Source organism: Miniopterus schreibersii (genome assembly GCF_964146895.1).
Source record: "Miniopterus schreibersii genome assembly, chromosome: 7".
Lineage (NCBI taxonomy): Eukaryota > Metazoa > Chordata > Mammalia > Chiroptera > Miniopteridae > Miniopterus > Miniopterus schreibersii.
This window is the reverse complement of record NC_138108.1, coordinates 1,827,257-1,852,002: the sequence shown is the minus strand read 5'-3', so window position 1 is coordinate 1,852,002 and position 24,746 is coordinate 1,827,257. Positions and strand designations below refer to the sequence as shown.

General features: G+C 59.5%; 1 protein-coding gene across 1 annotated transcript; it reads left to right on the top strand.

The window, feature by feature from the left end:
- Positions 1-1,057: 1,057 nt before the first annotated feature.
- On the top strand, positions 1,058-24,697 carry MLPH (melanophilin; the record flags this gene model as incomplete). The annotated part of the gene is made up of 14 exons (XM_081142335.1): positions 1,058-1,167; positions 8,690-8,911; positions 9,040-9,152; positions 11,973-12,076; positions 12,800-12,934; positions 13,572-13,761; positions 15,725-15,864; positions 19,545-19,727; positions 19,977-20,132; positions 20,774-20,866; positions 21,874-21,951; positions 22,342-22,405; positions 22,937-23,031; positions 23,455-24,697. The coding sequence occupies 14 exons, from the start codon at positions 1,058-1,060 to the stop codon at positions 23,479-23,481; spliced, it is 1,710 nt and encodes a 569-aa protein (XP_080998461.1). The 3' UTR covers positions 23,482-24,697.
- Positions 24,698-24,746: the final 49 nt, after the last annotated feature.

Here is a 24,746-nt window from a genome sequence, read left to right as displayed (position 1 = left end):
GAGTGTGGCGAGGGTGGAGATACTGAGGGGCTGGGCAGAAAATGTAAGTTATTGCCCACCAATTTTAAGGCACAAGCCACGGCACATTCTCGTGGACAGCATGGGATCTCCAGTGGTATCTGAGTGCTGCTCGGAAGATGTCCCCTTTCACCGCTAACCCCTCGTGTGGAAGGTGGGAGTCCGTTCTTGGCGCAGGCGCGTTCTGCTAACGTTTGCCCAGCGAGCGCTCAGATGCTGAGCAGCGTGAGGGAGACGCTCCGTGTTCAGGAGCCTGACTGAGTCTTTCGTTTGACTTGAGGGCTCCCCCGTGAGAGCAGACAGTTGGACCCCTTCTCGGACATTCCCGGGAAGACCTGCTGAAGTCACAGCGTGGTTTGCATACAGTCTGTCACCCACAGCGGGACCGTCGTACAAACAAAATCCTGTCCCAGAGCAGGGCCTTCCCTCCCCCAGGATCGCTAAGGCAGGACCCCAGGATCACACCTGGGGTCCCATCACAAAGCACCCCTAGGGCAGGGGAAGGAGGTGTCCCTTGGCATCGTGGACACTCACCCCACAATGGAAGGAGAATTAGGGGCCTGTGCCTAGGGGCGTGAGGTCCAGGAGGCAGAGCAGATCCCTTTGAAAACTGGGGTGTGTTCCCTGGCCGGTTTGGCTCAGTGGTTAGAGCATCGGCCTGGGGACTGAAGGGTCGAGGGTTCAGTTCCGGCCAAGGGCACGTATCCCGGTTGCAGGCGCGATCCCCAGCCCTGGTTGGGGCCCGTGCAGGAGGCAGCGAATCGATGTGTCTCTCTCACATCGATCTCTGATCTCTCACTCTCTCCCTTCCACTCTCTCTGAAAAGCAATGGAAAAAGATCTCCTGGGGTAGGATTCAAGAAGAGAAAGGGTGTGGGAACTCCGCACGCAGGTTCACTTGTTTGCTGTTTGACCCAGGTACAGACAGGCTGCCTGGGAATCGGCTCGCGGGGCGGCCCGCGTCCTCCGGGTCAGCAGCAGCGCGGGCTTCCTGGGCTGACGCTCTGACTTTGCAGGTGGGACCCCGACAAGCAGCCGAGATGGGGAAGAAACTGGACCTTTCCAAGCTCACAGATGCGGAGGCCAAGCACGTCTGGGAGGTGGTGCAGCGGGACTTGGAGCTGAGACGCAGAGAAGAGGAGAGACTGGAGTGAGTGTGTGGGGCTGAGCCCACGAGCCCGTGTCTGCGCCTCGGGCTCCCCAGCGGGCGAGGGGCATCGGGGGAAGCCAGGTGCTGGGAAACGTCCCACCTTCTGGCCTCAGTGTCCTTGTAATTAAAACAAGGGACCTGACTTTCAAGTGTGCCCTGAACAGTTTAATCTCAGCTGGATCCAGCTTCCAGGTGGCGTCATTCCCAAGCTGGGTGACGCTGGGGCCGCTCCATTGTGAGAATGAAGGAGCTGAAGGTGACAGAGGGGTAGAGACTGGATGATTCCGGAAACGCCCGAATGTTGTGACCAAGGGGTTTCTGGACAAGGCTGACTTTCTGCCTTCCTTTCCGATGGTGTTGATGGCCCCCTCCTCTCCCCATCGCCTCAGCCGAAACCCACCGGCATTAACTCCCTTCTGCCTGCACGCCCCCCCCCCCCCCCCCCGCCTCCAACATCCAGCTTCCACTGGCTCCTTGTTATCTTTTCGGGGCGTCTGTCTGGATTGGTAGGCCTGCTGAGAAGGGGACATCTGAGCAAAGACTCGAGGAGGTGAGAGAAGTAGCCAAGAGCGGGGAGACCAGGTCGTGAGCAGCGTCCCAGGGGTGCCGTGGACCTTACGGGACCTGGTCTTTCTCTGAGTCCCTGGAGGCCTCGAGCGGAGGGCCAGCAGGACCTGACCTTGGCTCTGCCAGTTGTGCGTTACTGAGGCGCGGTCGGTTGTGCTTGGAAGGTAGAGCCCGCAAGTTTGCCCACAGATGGAACGGAGAATATGGGAGGAGTCGAAGGTGACTCCAAGGTCATGGCCTGAGTAACTGAGAGGGTGGAGTTGTCCCCTCCCCTGGGGGAGGCAGGGTTAGACCAGGCCTGCGGGACGCTGGGAAGCAGTGACACGCGCCCGGCGTGGACCGGCTCACCTGTTGGACATCAGGGACGGGCGGGCTCTGCACGCCCTGGGCTGGAGCTGAGGGATGTGAGTGTGGAGTTTTCACCACGTAGGTGATGTTCGTATTCGTCTCCTTCTGCTGCTGTAATTACTGTAAATTCAGGGACTTAAACACGCAAACTATGTCTCCTGGTGCTGGAGTCAGAAGTCCCAAAATCAAGGCATGAGCCGCGCTCACTCCCTCTAGGGGCTCCACGGGAAAACCTGTCTCCTTGCCCGTCCAGCTTCTAGGGGCACCCAGCTCGGCCCCTGGCCCCCCCTCCATGTCCAAGGCCATCCTCAGCTAACAGCCTGCACCCGGCCCCTCTGTCTGCCTCCCCGGCCCCTCGGCCCCCTAAGGACCTGTGAGGACACGGGCCCACCCACATACCCAGGACAGCCTCCCCTCTCAAGAGCCGTAACTTAATCTCATCTGCAAAGTCCCTTTGCTGCCAAGTGAGGTGACGTGTCCACAGGTCTGGGTAACGGGGACCTGGGAGTTTCTGGGTGAGGGGAGCATTATCCAGGTGACCCCGGTATTTAAAGCCAGGGGTCTTAGCTGAAGGGGGTTTCGCAGAAATTCCTGTGCGTCTGGTATGTGGATGACTCCCCCCGGCATCATTAGTCCTGACGTTCACGTTCCTCCCGTCGTCTCAAGGGCAGAGAGGAGACACGCCCGGCACCCTCTGGGAAAGGAGGTCCCGGTGAGGAATCGGACTGCGACAGCCCTGTGCTGTGAACAGCGGTGGCTCAGGCCAGGTCCCCAGCCAGGTGGTCACGGTCAAGGGTAACCCTCGTTCGGAAGTGCCCGAGACCAGCCGCTCAGGCCGGGCCAGCGGTGGGGGCGCTGGTTCAGCCCCTGGTCTGCTCAGCCACCCTGTGAACGGGGTGGGCTTGCTGAGTGTCCCCAGTGCGCGATCGGGCGGAGAGGCTGCAGGGCGAGGTGAGGGCGCTGGAGCAGCGGTGGCCGCTGGCGGTGGCCGCGCACGGAGGCAGCGGAGCCGAAAGGCCGCGTCCCAGCGCCACTAGGCCCGGATGCTGAGGCCCAAGGGGCCTGCTCCTGACTGGTTCTCACGGTGCCAGCAGGAGGCCGGCTGGCAGCACATTTGGGAGGTGAAGGGTCCCGTAAACAGTGGCGGGTCGGGGAAGGCGTTTTTGTGTTTTTTCTTGTTTTTGGTGTTTTGTCTCTTGTTCGAGGCTCTTCGTTAAACATGCAACGAAAGGTAACGCCGGCCCTGCCTGTGACAAGCGCTTCCTCCGGTGCCCCCGCCCCCATGACCCCCAGTGCCCCTGTGACCCCCGTGACCCCTGTGACCCCCGGGCCCCGCAGGGCCCAGGCTTGTGGCCTCCAGGCCCCAGGGCTGGCGCTGAGAGGGAAGGGGCGCTGCTGAAATGAGCTTAGAGTGGGGCTCGGGTTCCCGACCCCCAAACTGGTTCTGCAGAGCCAGCCGGCTGAAATCCGGGCAGCCCATGCGACACTGAAGTCAGCTTTTAAAACATAAACCCCTCTTCCCAGCCCCTTCTCCTGTTTACCCGCGCACTTAACCCATCTCCACATAAGCCATCCTCCGTGTCTTGCCCCCACAGCGTCCCCTCCTCTGGGGCTCGTCTCTGGGCTTCTCCACCGCCTCCCCGGGGCGGCCTCCTCCTGCTCCCAGTTCCTGATTCTCTGACCTATGAGTCAACAGTAGACGGATGGAGACACGGGTCCTCAAGTGACCGCTCCGTGGGTGGCCAGGACTTCGCCGCTCAGGAATTGTTCAGAGATGCTGAGCCTCAGATGTCTTTTTCCTGCTCCAGAAGGCGCAGAAATGGACAGGCCAGCTGGACAGACCTACCGAGGCCGGTGGCGGAGCACAGCGAGTGGGAGGAGAGACTGGGAAACCCAGAAGCAAACACGTTCGGTACTTGGAGGGCATGTCCCTCTCTGGTGTCTGTGGACACGGCGTGTGGGCTCAAGGTCAGCTCGCCAAGAGCAGATTTGCCAAAAGGCAACTTGCTAAGCAGTCGACGCACCAAGTATGCAAATCCCAAAACAAAGAACAAACAGAAGTGTTTCTTTTCCTATTTAAAAAGTTAACAGAAATGTGTATCAGGTGGATTTCTCCCCAAGGAGGAGTGTCCGTCCCCTGCAGAGGATGCCCAGGGCGGGTCTGGGTGAAGACCCAGCACCTCCCCCCCTGCCAGGCCAGCGGACGCAGGTGACAACTGAGCTCGACCAGGTCCTCGACCTTCACAAGCACTGAAGACCATGGGGCCGTGAGGCTGGTTTCACTAAGGCCTGCGTGACCAGACGGTCCCCAAGACACCAACACCTCTGACCCCTGGGCTAGGTGTCAACCTCCCCCAGGCTGTGCTGAAGACACTCAGAGTCCCCCTAGGGACACAGAGGCCGTCCCAGTGGGAGGCTGCAGAGGTGGAGGCCTTGGCCTCTCTCCTCGTGGCCTCCTAAGTGACATTCCAGAGAGAACCAGTGTTTATTCCAGGGAACAGGGCCGCCAACAGCACTGGCCTTTCCCCGGAGTTGAAGGGAAGGAATTTCCCTTGGGGTCCCGCTCCTGAGTGGCGGGCCCCTGGCAGGCTGCTCCAGGAAGCGGAGGAGAGGAAGCAGAGGCCACCCCGCCTTTCACTCAGCCCAGGCAGATAAAATCTCTCCCTGAGGCTGGCGTGTGGGACCCGGCACTCGGGAGTGGGGTGTTTACTGTACAGGGTGTGATGTTATTCCTGGCTGCCCATCAGGAAACAGTGCTGAGAGCCAGTCGAAAATTCAGAGATGTACAGAATCAGGGCGGGAACCACGCTGGCATCAGAAGGTGCTTCGGGATGGAGTCCGGGCCGGGCGTTGCCGTGGGGACGTGGGTCTTGCTGTGGAGGAACTTTGAGCCTTAGAACAGGGTCGACATTTGTGTGCGAGAAGGGACGACCCGATGCCAGGCCTGCTGCCCAGTGCAGAGCTTGGGCTGTGAGCCCGTGGGTGCGGCCACCTCCCTGCGTGTGGGGAGGAACGGTGGACAACGGAGGCTTTGCTCGAAGGGGCCCCTCTGTCTTTGACTGACGCCCCAGCAGCACTGGCCTTTGCTGTCCTTGAGGGCCCCCTGGGGTGCGGATGGTGCTGGAGGGAGGCCAGCGGGAGGGGGTCAGGTGAGGCCCCTGGGAGGTGGTTCCAGCCGCTGGTGCAGGAAACCAGCTACTGAGAACAGCAAGGCCCTGTGGGAAGGCGGCTGTGTCTTACTGCTCACACGCCCTTTCAGTCCTTCCTTCCCTGTGGGATTTGGTTCTCGTGGAGACTGTCAGCTAACCTGTGCCCCCGGGAAGCTAAAGAAACCTTGAGAAAGGGCAGAGTGGGAGGAAATACGCTCCCTGTTTCAAACTATACTACAAAGCTACGGTAATCAAAACGGCAGGGCACTGGCATGAAAGCAGGTATATCGGTCAGTGGGATAGAGCAGGAGGCCTAGAAATAAACCCTCACTTACACGGTCAATTAGTCTATGACAAAGGAGGCAGGAATATACAGTGGGGAGACGGCAGTCTCTTCAATAAGTGGTGCTGGGAAGACTGGACAGACACCCGCAAAAAAAATAAAGGAAACTGGACCACCTTCTTACACCATATGCAAGAACAGACTCAAAAATGGATTACAGACTTTAATGTAAAACCTGAAGTCCTGAAACCCCTAGAAGGAAACGTAGGCAGTAAGCTCTTTGATATTGGTCTTAGTAATATATTTTTGTGTGTGTCTCCTCAAGCCAGGGAAACAAAAGAAAAAAATAAACAAATGAGACTACATAAAACTAAAAAGGTTTTGCACAGTGAAGGAAAACACCAACAAAGGGAAAAATAATAATAATAAAGGGGAGAAGATATCTGCCAATGATACATCTGCTAGGGGTTAATATTTAAAATATATAAAGAACTCGTACAACTTAACACCAAAGGGAAAAAATCCAATTAAAAAATGGGCAGAGGACCTGAATAGACGCTTCTCCAAAAAGGACATCCAGATGGTCAAGAGACCTATGAAAAGATGCTCGACGTCGCTAATCATCAGAGAAAAGCAAAATAAAACCACAATGAAATACCACCTCACACCTGTCGGAATGGCTCCATCAATAAGTCCACAAACAACAAGCGCTGGCAGCTTACCTACACCGACGCCCCGTGGCCGGGATACGGCCCACAAGTCAAATATTGGGCCTGGGCCCCTCCTCAGAAAGCAAACAGGTGGTGACGGGCGTCGGTAATGTCTGCAAACAGACCCGAATTCCTGCGAAAACCTGCGAAACATCGCCCAGCGTGAGACACGGCAGAACCGTGGTTTACCTTAAAAAATAACAATAATAGCAGCAGTAGGGAATGTGACGTGACCCCCAGGCGGCCACCTGGACGGGCTGGAGCAGGAAGTCAGCTGGCGGCAGGGCCCAGAGCTCTCCCAGTGTGAGATGCTCAGGGTGTTCCAGGCCCAGGGGGGGCTCTCGGTGCCCACTCGCTGCCACCCCCATTCCCTCTCCATCATTTTTGCCATCAGTTGCTCCTTCCCTTCCGAGCGTTAGCAGCTGTTTCCCGCACTCATTGCTCCCGTTCAGACACCTGGGACTTAGGTCCATGCCGTTGCTCTGACCCCAGGCCTGTCTCCTTCAGCGCTGAGCTCTGACAGGGAGGCACCCGCCGGGGTTCCTCGGCTGGACCCCCATGGGGCTCCTCTCCCCCACCTCCAGCTCTGCAGAAGGGGCGTTATGTTGAAAGAGTCTGAGGGGATATAATTATCCTCTCCCCCAAATTCTGCACCCAAAATGTATCGGTGTCCAGCCACCCCCGTCCAGTGCATGGGTGGCCTCTAGGTTTTCTGGCTGAGCAGATAGAGTGGAAATGAGGCGGCCGACCCTTCCCCTGCCGCTCCGGGTGCCTGTGTCCTGTTTGAGGCAAAGACTTGACCTCGTGTACGAACTTTACCTGCACTGTAGTCAGCAGATGACAGTTTCCCCCGAGATTCCTACAGCCACTAGCCGTTTGCGTGTGTGTGCGCATGAACATGTACACGCCTGAGACAGGAGTCCTATTCTTGGGTCGAATATTTTCATAATACTGGGAGAGGGGAAGCGGTGAGGTGCAGTCCATGCCGTTTCGATCTGGCGCCAGTCTCCCAGAGCTGCTGCGGGTCCCTCGTCTGCAGCCTGGCCACGCTCTCCGGCCCCGTCCGAGGCCACAGGTGCAGCTTCTCAGAAGACAGTGGCACCTGTGTCTGTCTAATTGCGTCACTAAGAGAGGATTCATCTGATCTCATCTGAAACTAAAATATTTCGTCTGGCAGACGTTCTCTGAGCTAGAACAAAGGGCCGTGTTCGTGACCTGGGGCACACTCCCCAGGCAGTTCAGCGTGGGGTGCACCGGGAAGCCTTGTCGCTGAGGGCACGATGGTCTAGGACTGTGGTCTTCCTGGGACTCCGGGCGCCTTCCTGGGACACCCTCCAGAGGAGCCATCCTGGCCATGCTCTGCGGGGACAGAGGTGGGAATCGGCTCAACCTGCTCCCCTGCTGGGAGATACCCAAACTGCTTGTGGAGGAGATGCCCTGGCTTTGTCCTCGGGACTCTGGGGCAGCTGCAGGGAGGGTCAGTGACCCGTAGTCAGCTTTCTCAGGAGGGGGCCAGCCTGATGCCCACCTAGGGGGTGTTGTCCTCAGCTCAGGGCCATTAGCTCAGGTCAGTGTGGCCGGGGCCTCAGGGAACACAGGGTCAGCCTTCTCTCCGCGTCCTCCGTGACGCTGCTCCGTCCAGCTCATCACTGCTCGCATGTCTCTCCTCTCTAACCTCCTCTCACACAGTTACACTAGGGACAGGGTGGTTCCAGAGAACCGTGTGGCCTGACCAGGACCACCGGCCCGACCCCTGCCAGGCTCCTCAGAGCCACCATCACACCCAGCCCAAGGCAGATTAGACGCCGGATGCTCATGACTGAGTCACACTCACACTGACAGGCTACCTGAGCTCAGCCCCCCGGCTCTGAGTCCACGGCAGGAAGCTCGGGGCTCCAGCTCAGAGCTGGAGAGAGAGCATGGGCCGGGCATCTCTGACCGAACCCCTGTTTGCTGAGCCACACGAGGCCATGCGAGCAGCGGCTCGTGGCCCCTTTGACGATGAGTAAAGGTCACGCATGGGCATCCTGGGAAAATATACAATTGTAAGCAGTCACAGAAATGTTCAAATGCCATTTCCTTTCTATAAAAATGAAGTGTGCCCAGCTGGTGGCTCCGTGGTTGAGCGTCAACCCATGAACCAGAAGGTCACAGTTCGATTCCGGGTCAGGGCCCAGGCCCAGGTTGCAGGCTCCATCCCCAGTCGGGGGCGTGCAGGGGGCAGCCCGTCGATGTTGGTGCATTGATGTTTCTCTCTCCCTCCCTTTCCCTTCCTCTCTCTCTAAAATCAATAAAAACATTTTAAAATGAAAATTTTAAAAATGAAGGGCTTCGTTGCAGCCCACCCGATGGCACACCTGAGCCCAGCGTGTTGGTGTGAGAGACAGTGCCTGTGGGCTCACACGTTCGATACCCGTTGCGAAGACAAGAGTCCAACTGTTCCCTGTCTCTGCTGCTTCCCTAAGGGGGCTGAAGGGCAAGATGAAGACGGGAAGCTCCCAGCGGGAGCTGGTTTCCGACGCCGCCCACCTGAACGACACCCACTGCGCCCACTGCCTGCAGCCCTACCGGCTCCTGGCGGCCCCCAGGCGGCAGTGCCTGGGCTGCGGGCTCTTCGCCTGCCCCGGCTGCAGCCACGAGCACCCCGAGGAGGACGGCTGGCTCTGCGACCCCTGCCACCTGGCCAGGTGAGCAGCCTCGGGTCCGAGGACCCTGCTGGGTGGGGCGTGGCTCGGCCCTGCGGTGGGGAGCTAGCTGAAGAAGGGTGGGCCACGTGGGTGGCGGTCGGGCACACCTGGGTTCCATCTCTCCGCAGGGTGGTGAAGATGGGCTCCCTGGAGTGGTACTACGGGCACCTGAGGGCCCGCTTCAAGCGCTTCGGGAGCGCCAAGGTGGTGCGGTCCCTGTGCGGGCGGGTGCCCGGCAGAGGTGAGGAGGGGGAGGGGATGGTGGGAGTCTGGGGGGGCGCTTTTTGTTCCCAGGCCTGTTTCACTGTCAGGACCAAGCAGATTCCTTTGGGACGTGTGTGAGCGCCTGGCGCCTGTCAGTCTCTGTGTCGTGTTTCTGTGGGGTTGGCTGCTTGTTGTGTGGGGTGCAGACTTTCGCACCCTGGCCTGGCCCCCCAGGATGTCCTGCATGTTGACTCCCGCACCTTCTGAAGTCGTGTTTTTTCAGAACTCCATAGCGAGTCTAGAACTCACAGCCAAGGTTCGCAAACTCGGCAGCTGGTGGAACAGCCGGCCCCGGTTCATTCTCTGTGTCCCCATGTCCTTCCTCCCTGGGTGGCAGATTTGGGGGTGACACATTGAAGAACCCTCCAAACTGGGACACTTTTAAGAGTCAAAGTGGCCTCCTGACAACCACACTGAGACAAGAGACGTGACTAGGAGTGCCCCGGCCAAGCTCGGAGGGACCGGCACCCTATTCTTGGGGCTCTTTCCCCCTCCTTCCGCAGCCCAGCCCGCTTCTCCGAGGCGGATGCCTTTGCCTCAGGCTGGAGCCCATAAAAACCCCACCCCCCAGCCTGCTCAGCCAGCCCGGAGCCAGCGAGGGGTCTTCCTGCAGCAGCAGGAGCTTGGCCAGGCGTCTCCGCCGGGCTTGGGGTGGGCACCTCAGGTAGCTCAGGAAAAGCTGCACTACTGAGATCTGAAATCTCACCCCCAAAGTCGGCCACTCGCGGCAGAAAACCACAGGCCACATCAGAGCCCCTGGGGACCTGGGCCTCACCCTGGGAGGTGCTGATTGCCAGGGACCTAGGGAGGCTCCAGAATCTGTGTTACATAAAAGGTCACAGGGTCCAGAGCTCAGTGAGCCAACTCTGCCAGGAACCCGCCAGTTTCAAAACTGTCACCACCACGGAGAGCCAGGAGGTGGCGCTGTGGGGCAGAGGAACCCTGCTTCCCTCTCCCGGAGGCAGGTCTCAGGTCCCTGGAGCGGCGTCCCAGCGGCTGTGTCCCCCTGCAGGGCGCCCACGAACACAGCCCGCCGAGCAGGGGCGCAGGGAAGGAGCACAAAGGCTGGGCAAGTTGTGCCGCTAAAAAAAAGTACTCAAACAAACAAAGAAACGACTGAAGCCCCAGCCAGAGCGTGTGCAGCGGGTGGGGGCGCCCAGGGTCTGCACAGCAGCCCCACGACGGGGTGGCGGGCGCTTCGGGAACGGAACAGCGTGAGTGGACGCGGATGGGGGGAGCCCCTCCCTCGGGTCCGTGCTCAGGGCTCCCGAAGAGTCCTGTCTGCTCAGCACCTTTTCCTGGCTGTAGGTTTGTCCAGCAGAGCGCTCAGCTCGCCCAGTGTGCACAGTAAGTCTTTCTCCCTCAAATGATTTTATGTCCAGCCCCTACCACGAAACCTGTCCTACATCAGAAACATGGAAAATCCTTTGAGTTTCTTTAACCGAGACCCCGTATCCAGAGATGGGTCAACACCGCTCCAACCCATGTGCCAGGTAGAGAGGGAGACGCAGGGGGCTGTAGCCAAAGGGCCAGGGAGACCCTGTTCATATTCAGTCATAGAGGCAGGGACGCCACCCTGACCGGACACACACACAGCCCCGGGCTCTGGAAACCCACGTCCACAGTCCCTCCAGGCAGACAGAGTCCACGTCTCTGTGCCCTTCCTCAAGACTGTCACTGTCCAGAGAGCGGGCACTGCTGGCTAGCTGGTATTCATTCATGTCTGGGGGTGAAGGGGGGGCAGAGAAAGGAAGGGAGAGAGCCCTGGGCTGAGCCTCACCTCCCTCCCAGCTGTGCCTGCCGGGCCGACTGATAAGCAGGCGACAGGACACTGGGAGAAGCGGTTTGTTTGGGAAATAAGACTTAGCTCCAGGCCTCCTTCACCCACCGCAACTTGAGTCTCAGTGTCTGCAGAGGGGGTCGGTCAGTAGCTGCAGGGTGGATATCTGCAGGTGTGAACACTGATCAAATTCATGCCGAGAGCTAGTTTGCTGCTGCGATTAGGACTGGTTTTAACTAATGCTTGATAGGCCTTCGTAAGGTCAGCAGAGGGCCCCGCCTGGATGTTTTGCGATGGAGGATGGATGGATGGATGGATGATGGATGGATGATGGATGGATGGATGGATGGATGGATGGATGGATAGATGGATGATGGATGGATGATGGATGGATGGATGATGGATGGATGATGGATGGATGGATGGGTGATGGATGGGTGGATGGGTGGATGGATGGATGATGGATGGGTGGATGGATGGATGGATGGATGATGGATGGATGGATGGATGGATGGATGATGGATGGATGGATGGATGATGGATGGATGGATGGATGGATGGATGGATGGATGATGGATGGGTGGATGGATGGATGATGGATGGATGGATGGATGGATAGATGGATGATGGATGGATGGATAGATGGATGATGGATGGATGGATAGATGGATGATGGATGGATGGATGGATAGATGGATGATGGATGGATGGGTGGATGGATGATGGATGGATGGGTGGATGGATGATGGATGGATGGATGGATGGATGGATGGATGATGGATGGATGATGGATGGATGGATGGATGGATGATGGATGGATGGATGGATGGATGGATGATGGATGGATGGATGGATGATGGATGGATGGATGGATGGATGATGGATGGATGGATGAATGACTGGGTGGGAGGGTGAGTGGATGAAAGGACAGATGGGTGGGGAGGGGGGTGGATAGACTAAGGGTTGGCTCCCAATCTTTCTCTCCCTGGATGGAGTCATGCAGGTGGTCTGTTGCAGGTGGGCCTGGGCCAAGCCCTGGAGAAAGAAGCGGAGACGGTGAGCAGACAGATACGGATGGAGAGCTGGACACAGAGGCCCAGGCCCAGGCCCTTGGCAGCAAAGTAAGTCTTCCCCAGCCACCCCCACCTTCCCCAGCCACCCCACCTTCCCCAGCCACCCCACCACTCCCCCGCTGCAGCCTTGGGTTCTGACTTCCTGAAGACCTCAGTGCTCGCCCACCTGTCCCTCCACTACGGCCTGAGGGCCAAGGCTCCGCCTCCCTTTGCCCGTCAGTCTCTGAGGTCACTGAGCACCAGACAGGAGAGCACTTTCAGCATGAGGTCGCTGTAGGAAACCCCACGCAAGCTGTGGGTGGGCAAGGGCTGCAGAGAAGGGTGCCTAGACCCCCAGCCCTGCCTGGCCCCTCCCGCCACAGTCCCTGGGGCACAGTCGGGAGGGCAGGCGGGGCCCAGAGGGCACACAGTGTTCTCGAAGGCCATCTTTGAATCTTTCAAGAAAGTAAACCCCTTGGACTCCCCTCTGCAAGCTTTTTTCTGGGGCCAACCATGAGCCTTTTTAAAATTGGTGTTTGTTTCTCCTTTCACTTATTTTTAAATTTATTTTTGGTGATAAAGACAGAAAGTAAGCCCCAGGGTTTCTGGGTGGAATGACCATAGGGGAGCAGGTTGGAGGGGAGGGGTGGGCTGGACTCTGGGTGAACCCCCCGTGAGGCCTTGGACCTGGGGTTCAGCTGGTTTGTTTGCAGTGCCCACCCCACTGCCTGCCCCAGGGCGAGAGGCGTCTGGTCCTCACTGTCCACTGACCCTCACTCTCCTCTCGCCCAGCCTGCACCCCCCAAGAAAAAGCGCCTCCTCCCCATTCACAGCCTGGACTTCGAGGCCGACTCTGACGACTCCGCTGGATCCTGTGGCCACCCCCGGATCCTGTCCTCAGACCCCCCGGCCCCGGGCAGCCTGCAGGTCAGTGGGCTGTCGTTCCTTCTCTCCCCTCCCAGGATGACCTGAGCCCCATGTGGGGGACAGGATCCAGAAACTTCACACCCTCGAAGGTCTAGGATCTCGGGAGAGGCTGAGCCGGCAGCATGGACGTTTGGGGTGCAGGGCAGTTGAGTGAGGGGTCCGGGTGTTCGGGTGGGTGCTTGTCACAGAAACGAGGCAGAGCTCCGTGACTCGGGGGTGGGCAGAGGACCCACATCCGCCCAGGAGTCGGGCTGGGTGTGGCATGTCTGGGCATCCGTCTCATTAGCAGGGATCAGAGGCTTTGTTGCCCGAACTAGGCTAGTCCTGCATGAAGAGGCTGCATTAATAACCACCCAGCACATATGGCACCCACACGGGCCACCCAGGGGCCAGGACATGGGGTCACTCCACTCCTTAGCTTTGTCACCTTGGCCCGGGGACTCTTCACGAGGCTCCATCCCCCTTCACCTGGAAGGGGTGACAGTCTCCATCTCACCAATTGCTGTCAGGACTAGCGCTGTGCCCATCACCACAGGGCACCTGAAGCACAGGGCAGCTTGGGCGCAAGACCCAGAGTGACACCCAGCTTCAGCTGTCCCCAAGTCTAAACCAGTGGCTGACAGGCCTGTGTGCTCAGGCCCTTACAGGGGAGCCCTGCACAGAGGAGGCCGTGGTCCTGCAGGAGGCTGATGCCCGGGCCTCGGGGTGGCACCCCCACGCAGACGAGCAGACAGCCAGCCTCTGCCCTGCCGGACAGGATGCCCGCGCTGAGCCCCGCCTGCTGGGAGAGTCCTGCTCAGCTGCCCCGGGGATCGCTGCCACGCCTGGTAGGTGCCCTCGGCCACGGTCCCCCACCTGGGCCCTGCGTGGTGGAGATGTGGAGGGGGTTTCTGGGCGGACACACTGGCTGATGTAAAGCAGCCCCTCCTGCCCTGTGATGGACGGGCGAGTGCAGTCCTGGCGAACCGCGTGGATACCTGTCCCCCTCGCAACACTCAGGAAACCAGCGCTGACCCCCAACCTGGCCACACACTCACTGCCACCTTTAGAGAGAATGTGGTTGCAGGACAGGGACACGCAGGTCTTCCTGAGCTGACAGACCAGAGGTCACAGGACCAGCCGTCCTGACAGGGACAGGGCATCTCCACCCCTGAGGACCAAGGGCGCTCCTGGGCACCAGCGGTACATGTCCCGTGGGGGTGCCCCTGCCTGGTCCCCCGTGGGCTCCCAGCTGTGAGTCGGGGGATCTGTAGGTGCTGAGAACCCCAATCTGCTCAGCTGAATCTGTCGCCAGACAGTTTGCTTCCTAATGAAACCCCCAAGCAGCGTCTCGCACCTTCAGGAGTGCGCGCTGGTCGGAGTCAGGCTCCCGCTGACGTCCGAGCAAATAAGATCACAGGCAGCACAGCCTCCCCCTAAGCGGCTGCGAAATGTGGTTAAGCCGCCGTGGGTCCACTTTCATTCTCCATTTTCATTATGTTACAGACTTAATCTCAGGACCCGCACGCCCGTCAGGACCCTGGAGGCACTGGGCGGGGGCGGCAGGCTCTACCTCCCCTAAGCAAGGAGTAAATGAATCCGCATTGACTGAGCAGCCAGACGGCACCCACTCATTTCCTCCCGTGGTCCCTGGCCACCCGGGCGTGGGCTCGGTGGCGGGTGGGGCTGAGGGACAAGCTGGGAGAGGCAGGAGAGACTGTATCCCGCTGAGAAAAGGCACCGGGAGACCCGGGGCTCTGAGTCAGGCCCCGCTCTGCAGACCGACTCCCCACCTAAGGCACTTTCACCCCATCTTTACGTCGGGAGGGTGTCACAGGGAGCTTGGGGAGAAAGGCGGGGGGGTGCTGGGCGGTGTTACTGGTTTCCTAATAGCGCAGACAGGCTGCGTGTCTGGATCTGATGGGACACGGCCACGCCGCTAACCCCCGGGCCTGTTCCCTCGCTGCCAAAGCGTTGCGATGCCCGACTCATCCCACCGGGTGGCCATTAAGCGAGATGGTCGGATCTGTTAACTCTGCTGGTAACAAATGATCACAAACGTATCAGCTTAAAGCAACACACGTTTGGTATCTGACTGTGGCCAGGAGCCCGGGCCTGGCTTAACTGGGTCCTCAGCACCGGGTCCCCCAGGCTGAAGCCAGTGTCACCAGGGCTGGAGCCTCACCCGGCACTAGGCCCGTCTCCCAGGCTCATCCAGGCTGTCGGCCACCTCACGTGGCTCGTGCACACGTGACTGTCTCATGCGCGTCGCAGGTGCAGCGCCTTCCACGTGGGCTCAGCCCCGAAGGCTCCTCCCCTACCTGCCACGTGGCTGTGGGTGGTGGGCACTTATCAGTGAGGACGTGGGGATAGAGAGCTTTCCCCACTGTGGCCGAGGAGTGAGCATTTCAAGCCACACTGCTGGTGACTCACGCTCCCCCGAGTCTGCCCGTCACTGTTCTGGCACAAAAACAGCCCACGGTGAGCAGCGTGGAAATACTTCCTAAAGTCATCTCCACTTGTGGAAACTCCAAGACCCACGTCTGCCACACCCCACGCACGTGGAACTCGGGGCGGTGCAATTACGTGGCATTCGCCCTGCTGCGTGGCTTTCACCCCACCCAGGCCCACAGGGAGCGCCAGGGCTGCCTGTTTCCCGAGGTTCCTCGTGTGGATTATTCTCAGCCTGGTAACACCGAGCACATAACCACGTCTTTGTTTCCTTTGATGTCTCATTTTTAATTGGAAATACATGACCACTGGCTGTCAGTCTTTCACCCCAAATAATCCGAGCCATCTGTCCCTCCACAGGGGTGAACGTCGTCGGGAATGAGCAGCTCGCCTCCCGGTACCTGGTGGACGTGGAAACCTCTGACGAAGAGGGCACTCGGGCCCACGGGGCGGCCTCCCACCGTTCCCATCACCGGGGCTGGGCCTCGCCGGAGAGCCAGGTACCGTGGCCAGGAGGACCCCTTCTGGTAGCGTCTTTGGGGGGGCCTCCCACCTGGATGCCAGGTCATATCAGAGAAACTACACTTTCCATGTTTTAAAGCTATGAGGCTGCACAAGCAACTTAACAGAGATGAGCAATGTCATCAAAATACACTTTTTTTAAAAAATATGTTTTTATTGATTTCAGAGAGAGGAAAGGAGAGAGAGAGAAAGAGAGAGAGAGAGAAACATCGATGATGAGAGTCATGGATCGGCTGCCTCCTGCACGTCCCCTGCTGGGGATTGAGCCCGCAACCCGGGCCTGTGCCCTGAGGGAATCGAACCCGGATCTCCTGGATCCTAGGTTGATGCTCAACCGCTGAGCCACGCTGGCCGGGCACATGTTTTTTTATCAGAGTGAAATTCGGTGTCAGAATAACCACTTTCACCTGAGCAGGGCAGTCGCAGTTAGTACGTCCACAGGGCTGTGCAGTCACGGCCTCTGTGGGTCCCAACGGCCTTCACCACCCCAGGGGAAGCTCCAGGCGTCGGCAGCCACTGCCTGGCCCCAGCCGGGCCCCTGTGTCTCCCTCCCTCCCTCCCTCTCTCTGTCTCTCTCTCTCTCTCTCTCTCACACACACACGCGCGCGCCTCTGTCTCGGTGGACTCGCCTGTTCTGGACGTTCGTCTAACACGATCCTGGAGTCATACAATGTGTGACATTTTGTGACCGGCTTCTGTCACTGAGCATAATGGTTTTCTTTGTGGTTTTTTTGTTTGTTCGTTTTTTAATCCTCACTGGAGGGTATTTCTTCCGTTGCTTTTCGGGGGGGGGGGGGGAAGCACTGATGTGAGAGACACATCCATTCCTTGCCTCCTGCACGTGCCCGGAGTTCTCGAGAGCAGCATTTTATTGGGACGAATCTGAATGGTCCTCCTCTCCCCGTCCCCTGTCCCTGCTTTGTACCCGCGGTTAGGACTATCTGGGTGAAGAATGTTCAGGAAAGACTTTCTATAAATAATCGCTCCTGCCAAGAGAGGCCCAAGGTGGCCCAGCACGCCCCATGCCGGCCACTTCCACGGGGCTGAGGGGGCAGGAAAGGGAGCCCCGGCACGTACCCCTCACTACAGGGGGAGTGAGCCCCCTCTCCCGAGACCCGGCCCCCGGGGATGTTGGTGCTGTGCTCAGGCTGCTGACCTGACTCGGTTTCCCCAGAGGAGCCTCGCCAGCGCCGGATTACAGTCGTTCATTTCGATGCAGGGCCCTCAGTGTTGAGCTTGTAAACTATTAATTTGGGGTTTGTTAAATTTTGCACTCGAGTTGAAAGCACCCGTTCACGCTGAGTTTGACGTCCGTACGAGTCCAGTAGCGTGATGACCCTGACAGTTGGGGCTCACGCAGGGTCAGGCGCCACCCCCACAGCAGGTGCCACCTTGGGCACAGCCAGCTCCGTGGAGGTGGCTCCTGAGCACCCAGAAGCAGGCGTCCCATGGGGGCATCTGATCAGCAGCTCCCGATACCAGACAGAAACCAGGGCTGTGTTACATCGGTCGTGCGCATGGTGCCCCACCCTGGCCTTGCTCGGGGCGCCACCCCGAGCCCCCGCTCACCTGCCGGCGGTGCCAGCCACCGTCCCAGGGCTCTGTACCGCCCCCAGATCCAGCCGCCTCCCCCACCCGGGTGAGAAAGGCCCAAGTTCTCATCGTGGAAGTTTTCCTTCCTTTTTTGCTCTGGACGTGACATTTCCCAGTGACACTGTCTGGCTCTGGTGGGGCCGGGCTCTTCCTCTCCAGCCTGAAGGGGCAGCCAGGCGTCCTGACTCCTCGGGGCACAAGGCCGTCTGCTGGGCTCTGTCCCCAAGGGTATCGATCGCTGTCCTTCAGACTCTGAGTGTGACCAGAGGTGGTCTCAGCTACCGGTGGCCACTCCAGAGCGCCGCCAGAGCGACACCCTCGCGGTGACCTTTCCCAGCGCCCCTCCTCTTTGGGCAGATCTGCCGGCCCAGGGCCATGAGGATAAACTAATTACCGCCCGAACAATGCCGAGCATCTCGCCACCTGAGGGCCACGTCCCTCCTCTGAGACCAGGTGAGCCCCGAGAGGATAATGGCAGGAAGGCTGCCCCCCCGGGCTCGGAGCAAACTGAGAGCGAATCGATTTCCTCATGTCCCTGTCTGGGAGCTAATAGCTTCTGGTGACTCAGGGATGAGCAGGTTGTAGGTTTAGTCGCTTCAAGTGGTCGCCTGGCGCGTCTCCTGGCCCCCGAGTGACCCGAGGCTCTCGGCAGATAATGCGTTTCCTCTTCATCAGCCTGGCGTGGTTAACTCGCGCCTTCCTGTGCTCGTGGGGACAGTGGCTGCCCCCGAGCACGACATGCCACCTGCCCCTCAGGCCCGGCTTCCTTGTCTTGGTGAATGGGTCACCCCTCCTGCCTCGTTCATGTCCCGGTGTGTGCTCCCAGCTTCTGCTGGGTGCCCCGGAGCCCCTGGTGGGAGGAGAGGGGCGTCACAGTCCCTCCCCGGGCCTGGCCCGGGTGGCGGCCTTTGATTTCCATTCACGGCCTGGGCGCTGGGTGCTCCCCAGGGGGCGGGTGCTGCGTCCCGGCCCCCGCGCCTGTCCTCCCGCTTCGGGATTCTGAGATGAGCGAGCACGTGTCGGCGGTGGGACGTCCGCTGACCCAGCTGGGGATGGGGCCCGAGCCCCTTTGTTAATGGAGGCTGAGGCGCCAACAAAGCACAAGCTGAAGAAATAATTAGTGAGGATACAGGGCCCCCCTGCTCACGGCACAATATTTACAGCAGCCAAGATCTGGAAGCCGCCCAGGTGCCCGGGGCGGGCGAGTGGGTGACGGGGAGACGGGACACGTGCACCGTGGCTCGGCCGTAAAAAAGACTGAAACCTGGCCACTTCCGGCAACGTGGGTGGACGCGGGGGGCACTGGGCTGAGTCCGGCCGAGAGCTCTGGCCGGCGTGGCTCGGCTGGTTGGGTGTCCTGTGCACCGGAAAGTTGCCGGTTCAATTCCCGGTCAGGGCCCGTGCCTGGGCTCTGGCTCCATCCCAGTCGGGGGCGCGTGGGAGGCGCCCCGTGACTTTCCTCTCTCCCTCTCCCTTCCTCTCTCTCTAAAAATCAATAACAATATTTTTTAAATATACAGAGAAAGACAAATACTACGTGATTTCACTGACATGTGGAATCTAAAAAAAGAAAACAAATGAGCAAAATAAGGAGGAGAGGGGGGCTGGGCAAGGGGAGGGAGGTCGAGAGGCACAAACTTCCAGCTATGACATGAGTCGCGTGCATGTAACGCCCGACACCGGGAATGGGGGCAGTAACTTCCTGCTGTGTGCAGCGGCAGGTGGGGACCAGCCTATTGTGGTCACTTTGTGAAATAGGTAAATGTTAAGTCACTATATTGTACACATGAAACTAACATAATATTGTACATAAACTATAATTAAGAATAAACTTATAAATGAATAAATGGTGGGGTTTTGACAGTCCTGGTGCTGTCAGAATCACGGGGAGTGACCTACCCTCCGGAGGCCGGGACGGGGCCGAGCGTGGGTGCTTTGGACGAGCTCATGTGGAGAAGGGATGGGACCCTGGGTGTGCTCAGGAGGGGTGCCCCCCGCAGCCCCGCCTCGGGGCACAGTGCTCACAGCTGGCTGCTGACCCAGGCCCGCCGCCTTGCTCACTCAGTGTCCCGGTGCCGGTGAGCCCACGGGCGCCGACGTGGAAGAAGAGGCCCTGAGGAGGAAGCTGGAGGAGCTGACCGGCCACGTCAGTGACCAGGACGCCTCGTCCGAGGAGGAGGGCAAGGACACAGGGCGGGCACGGGACAGGAGCGCCCGCTCGGAGGACCCCCCCGGGATGACCCCAGAGGTAAGGCCGCCCCCTCCGTCCGGCAGGACTCGGGCAGAGGTCGGGTCAGGGGGCAACGGTTTGTAGCTAAGCTGGCAGCCCAGCCCCGGGCAGGCAGCCAACCCCTCGTGGTCACTGAGGGGTCCTGACGAGGGCCCCACGGGGTGCCCAGCTCCAGCAGCGGAGAAATGGACTGTAGGATGCGCCCTCGCTGCTGAGAACCTGCGGCCTCTCCTGCCTGTGGTCACGGTCGGTACTTCCCTGCCCCAGGTGAGCATGTCTGCAGGCCAAACGCACAGATGGGAGAAGAGCCCCCCGGGCCCTCAGGATCCCGCCGAGGCCCCCAGGACCCCGGGCGAGGCGCTGTCGGAGCTGGAGGACAGGGTGGCCGTGACGGCCTCGGAGGTTCAGCAGGCGGAGAGCGAGGTAGCCCCAGGCCTCGGGCAGCAGGCGGCCCCCCAAGATAGACAGAGGTGGGGCCTGAAGGTCTGACACAGGGGAGGGTCCCCCCAACTCCTCACACAGGACAGGAGCTTGGGGTCCCTGTGGGAATCGCACGTGCCACCCGACCTCACCCCTGTCCTTCCCTGTTCGCTGCGTGAGGGGCAGGCGGGGCTTGTAGCCACCAGAGAAAGATGCTGGTGCTCCCCACGCCCTGCCCCGTGGGGGGCGGAGGGGCTTCTCTAAAAGCAGCTGAGATTTTAGGACAGCCCGGGGCTCAGGACCAGGCTCTGGCCGGAGGAGCATGGCAGGAGCGAGGGCCCAGAGCTTTAGTGTGGAGGTGGGGGTATCGGTGGTGCGCAAAAGGGGACAGAGCCAGGCCCCACGCTGGGGACCCACAGAGAAGAGAGGGTCTGCCCTTCAGACTCACTCCCCCCGGGGGTGACCCAGCCCCTCCCAACACCATGGCACCTGCATGAACTGGGACCCGCAGGAACTGCATCGGGGGGCACCCCAATCTTAAGGGAAAGCACAAAGTTGGTGAAAAGGGGCAGCTGCCCACCCAGCACTGTGACGCTGAGGTGGGACACCTGGGTGACGTCTGTCTGCTCTCACTGTTCCCCCAGGTGTCAGAAATCGAGGCCAGGATCGCAGCCTTGCGGGCTGCCGGGCTCACCGTGGGGCCCTCGGGGAAACCCCGGAGGAGGTCAAGGCTCCCGGTGAGTGGATGAGGCCGCAGCCCCCAGGGGCTGGGTGCCCGGACTCATGGCCAGGACCACAGGGCCACCAAGGGCCTGAAACCGAGAGCCCCAGGCCGGTCATCTTCCCGCTCCTTGAAGTGCCAGCCTCAGTGTCCTGACAGCCATCGGTGGCCTGGGCCCTGGGGGGGCCTTTTTCATTGACTGTTTGTTTGTTTAACTGGAGAAAGTGCTGTTGAGGGACCCTCAGCTCCCGTGAGGGCTGGAGACAGACCAGGTGCCCGCAGTTTAAAGTGCGGAGGAGGCACCTGAACGTGGACACGTCTGGTTGGCAGCTTACTGCTCAACGTGGGTGTGACTAGGACAGGCGGGCGGGAGGGGCCCCCACAGCACCCTTCTCTCCGGAGTCACATCGAGGGTGTTCAGACAAAATCACACTGGTGAGGAAACCTGGCCGGAATGGAAGGTGTTCCCGGGAGAGTCCCTGGTGGGGCCACCAGGTAAAATACAGGCCACGGTTAAAGCTGAAGGTCACGTAGACGACACATCATTTCCCAGTGTCAGTGCCTCCGTGAAGGACTGGGACACACACTAGGGATTGATTGGTTGTTCATCTGGAATTCAGAGCAAACTGGGCGTCCGTGTTTTTTAAATAGTTTTATTGAGAGAGAGGGAGAGGGAGACAGACAGGGATCGATGTGAGAGTAGGTCGGCTGCCTCCCCCCGCCCACGGTAGGTCGAGCCTGCAGCCCCAGGCATGTGCCCTGGCTGGGAGTCGAACCTGTGACCTTTTGGTGCCAGGGACGATGCCCAGCCGGCGGAGGCCCGGGCCGGGGCAGGCGTTCTGTAGTTTAATTTGCTGACCTGGCCGCCCGGGGCCCAGAGCCCGGAGCCGTGGGCCCGGCAGGTGCTGCCCTGCTGTCCTGAGCGAGCGCTGAGAGAGCACGTCCGCCCTGTGTCCAGCTGGCCCGGTGGCCGGAGGTCACGCGGGGCAGTGATAACATGCAGACTTCTTCCTTGTTTTCCAGATATTTCTCCCCCGACTTGCTGGGAAATCGGCCCAGAGCCCCGAGGATCCGCCTGCAGGCCCTTCGGGTGGGGCCGAGGTGCGTGGCTCCCTCCCCCTCCTGAAGGCCAGACAAAGAGCAGCCGGCTGACACCCCCTCCCCAGAGCAGGGCAGGCCCCGGGGGTGGAGCGCTGGGCCGGCCTCAGGTCGGGGCCTCACGGAGCCGAGGGGGAGGCGGGAGGAACCCTCACAGCCCCCGTCGCCCAAAGTCGGCAGCTCCCCCAAAGCGAAGCATCATTTACATTCTGGCGCTTGGTGCTTAATTGATTGACAAAGTGTGACTTAATACCGTTAATAATTCAAATATCGCAAAGAGCAGAAGCGCCCCCCTGGTTAATTAGGCTCTGGGAGGATTATGAGCCCAGAATTAGCTCCAGTGCTTCTAAAAGTTACAGTCGAGTGAATCCCAGAGATGTCTCCTTCCTCCAGGTGATGGCCGTGCCCCACCTGCTGAGGAGGAAGTTCAGTGATTCCCCTGAAAGTCCAGGTAAGAGTCACCTGCATCCTTCCTCCCCCAGGGCTGGGGACAAGCTCCGGGCCATGGAAGTGAGGCTCTGAGTTTCCACGTTGTCTGTGGGATGCAGCAACTCCCCCTGAGCCCGAAGGACACCCCGGTGTGATTGATTCACAACCAGAGCCCCAGGAGAGACCCTCCCTGAGGGTCAGAGGCCCCAGCCCCTCAGGCCACTGTCGTGTCACAGAAGTGAAGGAGGGGAGCGGCTGGACCCCCCCGTAGTGCAGGGGCCTTTCTATTGCTTTGCCCACGTGGGCATTTCTGGGGCCCAGGAGGTAGGATTTTCATGCCCGCTCCAGAGCCAGGGAGAGAGGCTCGGCCTTAACCGCCTATTCGCACAGCTGCGAAAATGCGGCTGCTTTGCTGAAACTATATTGTGCTGAGAAAACTTCTCAGCAGGGATACGGCCGTTTTCATGCTACTTTGTTCATGTCTTAGGCGGCAAAGACGCTTGTTTGGGGTGAGTGTGTGATTAGTAAGCGCACCCCTGTGTTTCCCCCGAAGGCCAAGGTGACGAGTCCTTGGATCGGAAATCGGTGTACCGAGGGTCCCTGACGCAGAGAAACCCCCACGGCAGGAGGGGCGCCGCCCGCCACAGCTTTTCAGTAAGGTTCCAGTCCGTTCCCGAGGTGGCCTCAATTCCATTGCCTCTCGGGTTACTTATTAAGTCGTTGGAGTAAAGAAAATGGGGGTAAAGTAACATGTCATGTAAACTTGGCAAAAGATTTAAAGAAAAATCTTTTATGTGCCCGGCCTGCATGGCTCAGAGGTTGAGCGTCGACCTAGGATCCAGGAGATCGCGGTTCGATTCCCGGGTCAGGGCACAGGCCCGGGTTGTGGGCTCGATCCCCAGCAGGGGCCATGCAGGAGGCAGCCAATCAGTAACTCTCATCATTGATGTTTCAATTTCTCTCTCCCTCTCCCTTCCTCTCTCTCAAATCAAAGATAAGTGTATTTTTTTTAAAATCTTTTTTGTATGCATGTGTGTGCACCTGTGCCGTTTATTGTGCCTGTGTTGTGCTCTGCAGAAGCCTGTGATGCTCCACCAGCCCTAAGGGAGGAGAGGTTCCTCGGAACAGGCCCGAGCAGCCCCGCCTTGCCCCCCGCCCCGCCCCGGCCATCTCGTCCCCCGTCTGCCCAGCGCCCCCCACTCTACGCCGTCCGGTGGAGAAACAGGGAGAAACACCGTCGGTGACGGAGCCCCGCCTGTGAAATGACAGCGGTCCTCAGACTTCGGCCGCTCACCCCCACTCACTGCCGCCTTCCCAGGGCACCCGCCAGCCTGCTCTGGGCCGCGAGCGACACCCAAGCGGCGTCTTTCCTTCGGGGCAAAGTTGTTTAAACTTTCTGAAGGACGCACGGGAGACCTAGCTGACCCCTCACCCCCTCACTGCCGCCTTTCTCAGGTCGCTTTTATGAATGGAGCGGGAAAGGATGACACCACGTGTCCCGTCAGAGCCGGCACAGCCGACAGGGCCTCCGGGAGGTCTCCGGCCCCAGGACGGGCTCCCCGACACTACGCTCGTCGGCGCCGATGACCTCGGACAGTCGAATCATTGAGAACCGGGCGAGTAGGTGCTCAGGGCCAAGTTAGATGGCAGAATATTGTCAGTTATTTCAAACGGCATCAACATACGACTCAAGGACACGACTGTTAAATGGAAAAAAAAAAAATGAGACTCAAAATCTCTAAATACGATGAACTGACCCCGAAAAGATGCGGGAGCCGCTAGAAGGAGGCGCATCCCCTGCGAGAAGGACACGCTGCTGTGACTTGCGGTGGTTTTTTCTGTTCCTGCAGGTGTGAAATTCTCCCCAGATGTACTTAAATTGCTTTTATAGTAAAAATCGACCTATTTGTTTTCTGATGATAATAAACCTATTTGAAACGTTAATTCTGAAGACGTGTGGAAGCCTGGAGAGGACCCAACCTATCGTAAGCTGTGAAACAGGCCAAGAGTAGTTTGTGGATGAGACGCTGTGGGAGCCACACGCGCGACGGGACTGGGAAGGGCCACGGAGATGCAAAACCGGTTGCCCGGCCTGGCGCCCGGCGCCTCCTTTCACCACGGTCTAGAGGAGGGTGGCGGGTGGCCCCACGGGCACCTTCCTGCGCGGGAGGCAGTGGCTCGCCTGCTGCCGGGACCGGCGGCGCCCGACTTTGCCGTGTCCCCGAGGCCGGCGTGAAGAAGGGCGGCTAATGTGTTTTAAAACCACTTGGCGCAAATGAAATTATACAGGCAGGAAGGGACAAGTCACACTGCCGATGAGCGTTTTAAAAAAAACAAGGAAACAGACAAAGGCTCTGGTGCCGCCCGGG